The following is a 3,359-nucleotide window of genomic DNA, read 5'->3' as shown; positions in this document are numbered from 1 at the left end:
TGGCTATTTGCGATAATATATTTTAAACGATGATATTTGCAATAATGAATTTTAAACAATGCACTTTGTTACAATGAATTATAAACAATGCACTTTGTTACAATGAATTATAAAAAATGCACTTTGTTACAATGAATTATAAACAATGCACTTTGTTACAATGAATTATAAACAATGCACTTTGTTACAAAGAATTATAAACAATGCACTTTGTTACAATGAATTATAAACAATGCAATTTGTTACAATGTGTTTTGGATTTGGATCTGTCGTGTAAATTTAGGACAATGAGGCATGTAAGCTTTGAAGTATGTGTCATTTGCATTTTGAAGCATGCGCCACATGACTTTAAAACAATGTGTAATATGAGTTATGAACATCGTTCAAAGTAACATTTTGTTTTGATCACTGAGCCCTGTAAGTTTTGATTAAGGGGTCTCACGACTCTTTCAGTATGAAAAAAGGAGAAAAATGTTCCCTTACTTTGAGTGGTTTTCTTAAATAGTAAATATCACTCAATCAATTCAAAAACTTTATATGTTCTTAAGAACATTTCATATATTCATAAACATTTTTTATTTGTCACTCTAGTTTGTATACTTTTTAAAAAAAAAAATTTAATTTAAACAAATATTCCAGATTTTTTAAACCGCAGTATCGCACCATCCGTAAGATTGTCAATGAAAAAAATCAGATAAATTAAATTTTGTGGCACGAAATTAAACTAGGTGAATGCCCAAATCGAATAGACCTCTATTGTGGCAATTGACAAAAAGGAACTATTTAAAAAAAAATGTTAAACACAAATTTTCAAAATTTACTATTTTTTTGAAAATGTACAAATTTATAAAAATTCAAAAAATTGTCGGATATCTACAACTGAGGTCTATTCTACTAGTATATGTTATATAAACATTCTTGCAAAATTTCAGCAAATTTAGTCCAATAGTTTTTCTTTTATCTTACGGATAAACTCCAAAAACTACATTCTGAGTAAATCGCGTTTAAAGTTTTTTTAAAGTGTAATTTGCATACTTTTTGTTTTCACTCAATCAAAAGTGCCCCTTTTGATATACCAGACCTTCTTGATCAAGGATATGTTTATTTGCTTCACTTTCATGCATTCGTCTTGCTCTCCTGGCCTCTAATGTGGTCAAGTCAGCACGTCTTTCAGCAACTCGCACACCCTGCTGATCTGCTTTCGTAGCTGCTATATGAAAAAAACAACCAGGCTCCATTCCTAGTGCACTCAGAACCTTTGCCCTAGCAGTTGCTCCCTCATTAAAACTTATTACAGCTTCATTGACTGCAATTTCTGCTATTTTTCGCCCACATCCTGACACTTTAGGGCAAAATTTCCAAATTAAGTTGTTTAGCGACTCATTGTTGTTTTGCGTTTTAGCTCCTAAACATCTCTTTAGAAGCTCAGGTTCTGATAAATGTATAAAAACCTTTTTGATGTGTTTTGCAATTGCTGGAGGAATAGGGTTCCTATGATGATACTGATGTACTTGACCTTTGGGTGACTGTTTATATTTTTGGTACTTACACCAGGAGTCTGAACCTTGAGGACAAAAGAAGTGCATCGGTTCAGCATCAGTTGAACAAGTATGGCAGTAAATTGCCCAGACAGCTTTCCGCATATCTTCTAACGAGCCACTGTTATTTCTTATTGCATTTCCATAATAACATGATAACTTATCGATAAGTTTGTCAGTTAGACGTCCTTTTCCACTGAGCGGTTTCCCATCTTCAAGTTTCACTCCTTTCATTTCGGTTTTTAATTTGCGAAGTCTAGTCCCCATGCGCTTTTGAACATGTCCCACACATTCTATTTTGGCGATTGGCACATCTTTTCCATAGGGGTTACATCGACTCACTTCCAGAAATGTCTTTGCATCACCATCACCAATGTATTGCACATATTTCACACCCCGTCTCTCAATGGATCGTTCGAAAATTCGCCTCATACCGTCAACTTCCATCTTCCCTGCTGATCCCACATGATTCTGAATACATTCATGGGAAGTTGAAGCAGAAAATTCACATTTTTTACAGTAACTTGACATTACTTCGGTGTCTATGGCTTTACCACTTTGTGCGCCAACCACAGTGCACACACCAATCCGAGAAGTGTGGCCCCTAGTTTTCCAGGTACCGTCTCCACTTACACAAATCTCTGTGGATCCAGTGAGAGAAATTTCATTCTCAGCAGCTTCTTTCATAGAAATTATTGCCACATTTGTAGAAGCGTCTCTAATCTTATTTGTAATTTTATCATACGCATTTTGTGTGACAGGTGAAGGAAGATTCATTGTCGCACAGAATGTTTTTAGACTCGCCAGTCCTTTTCCCAAACAGCGCATAGCATATATGGCTCTTCTGTTTATCTCAGCAATATGATAGTTCTTCCCAATCATTCGAGAAGACCGTATCGGCTTCAAATATTTACACTTACTACAGTTTATGATGAAATTTGATGCTAAGCCTCTGATTTGACCCTCTGTTACATCAATTTCACCATGACAAGTTTTGCAGCACAACAAACTCTTTAAATTTGAAATAAATAGTGATATCTCAATAAGTCTATATCCTTCAATCGAAGACGTTGCAGGGCTTTGTGGAGTCTTGAAGCTAGGAACACTCAAGTTCAGTTTCAATGCAGATGCACTTGTGGATGCTGTGTCGTCCATCCTTTCCCTCTTGGGAGTATGCTGGTTTCTAGTACTTTGAATTCATTATCCACGAATAAAGATAAAACTAATTAATAAAAAGTATATTTCAAAAACTCAATATTAAAAAAAGCAAGATCAAAAATAAAAACGAGATGTGGAAATAGCGTGGTTTCATACGAATGTAAACAAACGATGTTCTGGAGTGGTATAAAGTGCTTCTCTTCTTTTTTTCTTCTTTAAAGTAGTCTGTAAGATATATAGATTCAATATCTTCCTTTTCTTGAAAAAAAATCTCCGCTTGCTCTGAAAGAAGTCACGGAAAACAGAGAAATATCTATATTCAAAAGATGGGCGTTTAAAGGGCCATTTAAAAGGACCTTTAAATTTCTTTGTTTACAATTATTTTTTCTTAAATAGCAGAAGAAAGAAATGGCCGATCGACAAGCGGTTTTTTGCATTCGATTCCTGATGAAATGAAGAATTTTTTAAAATTGTTTTTGAAAAATCGATTTTTTTAAGCCTCAAAGAGTAGTGAGACCCCTTAATATGCCGAATGAATTTTGAACAATATGTCGGATATATTTTGAATAATGTGGAGTGTAAATTTTGAGAACTGGTATATATTTAAATATGCCATATTGTTCTGCATAATGCATTATGTGAATTTCGAACAATGTATTGTAT

The 3,359-nt window shown here is 34.1% G+C and overlaps 1 protein-coding gene across 1 annotated transcript; it reads right to left on the bottom strand.

Annotated features, from left to right (window-relative positions):
• Positions 1-559: 559 nt before the first annotated feature.
• On the bottom strand, positions 560-2,087 carry LOC149077042 (uncharacterized). Its single transcript, XM_089244781.1, has one exon. It carries the CDS (start codon positions 2,067-2,069, stop codon positions 1,053-1,055), a length of 1,017 nt encoding a protein of 338 aa, XP_089100907.1. The 5' UTR covers positions 2,070-2,087; the 3' UTR covers positions 560-1,052.
• Positions 2,088-3,359: the final 1,272 nt, after the last annotated feature.

Source organism: Pholcus phalangioides, unplaced genomic scaffold (assembly GCF_987345545.1).
Source record: "Pholcus phalangioides strain wild (caught in Gottingen) unplaced genomic scaffold, Ppha-v1.0 ptg000015l_1, whole genome shotgun sequence".
Classification (NCBI taxonomy): domain Eukaryota; kingdom Metazoa; phylum Arthropoda; class Arachnida; order Araneae; family Pholcidae; genus Pholcus; species Pholcus phalangioides.
Note: the sequence above shows the minus strand (reverse complement) of the source record. Positions and strands in the feature narration are given on the sequence as shown.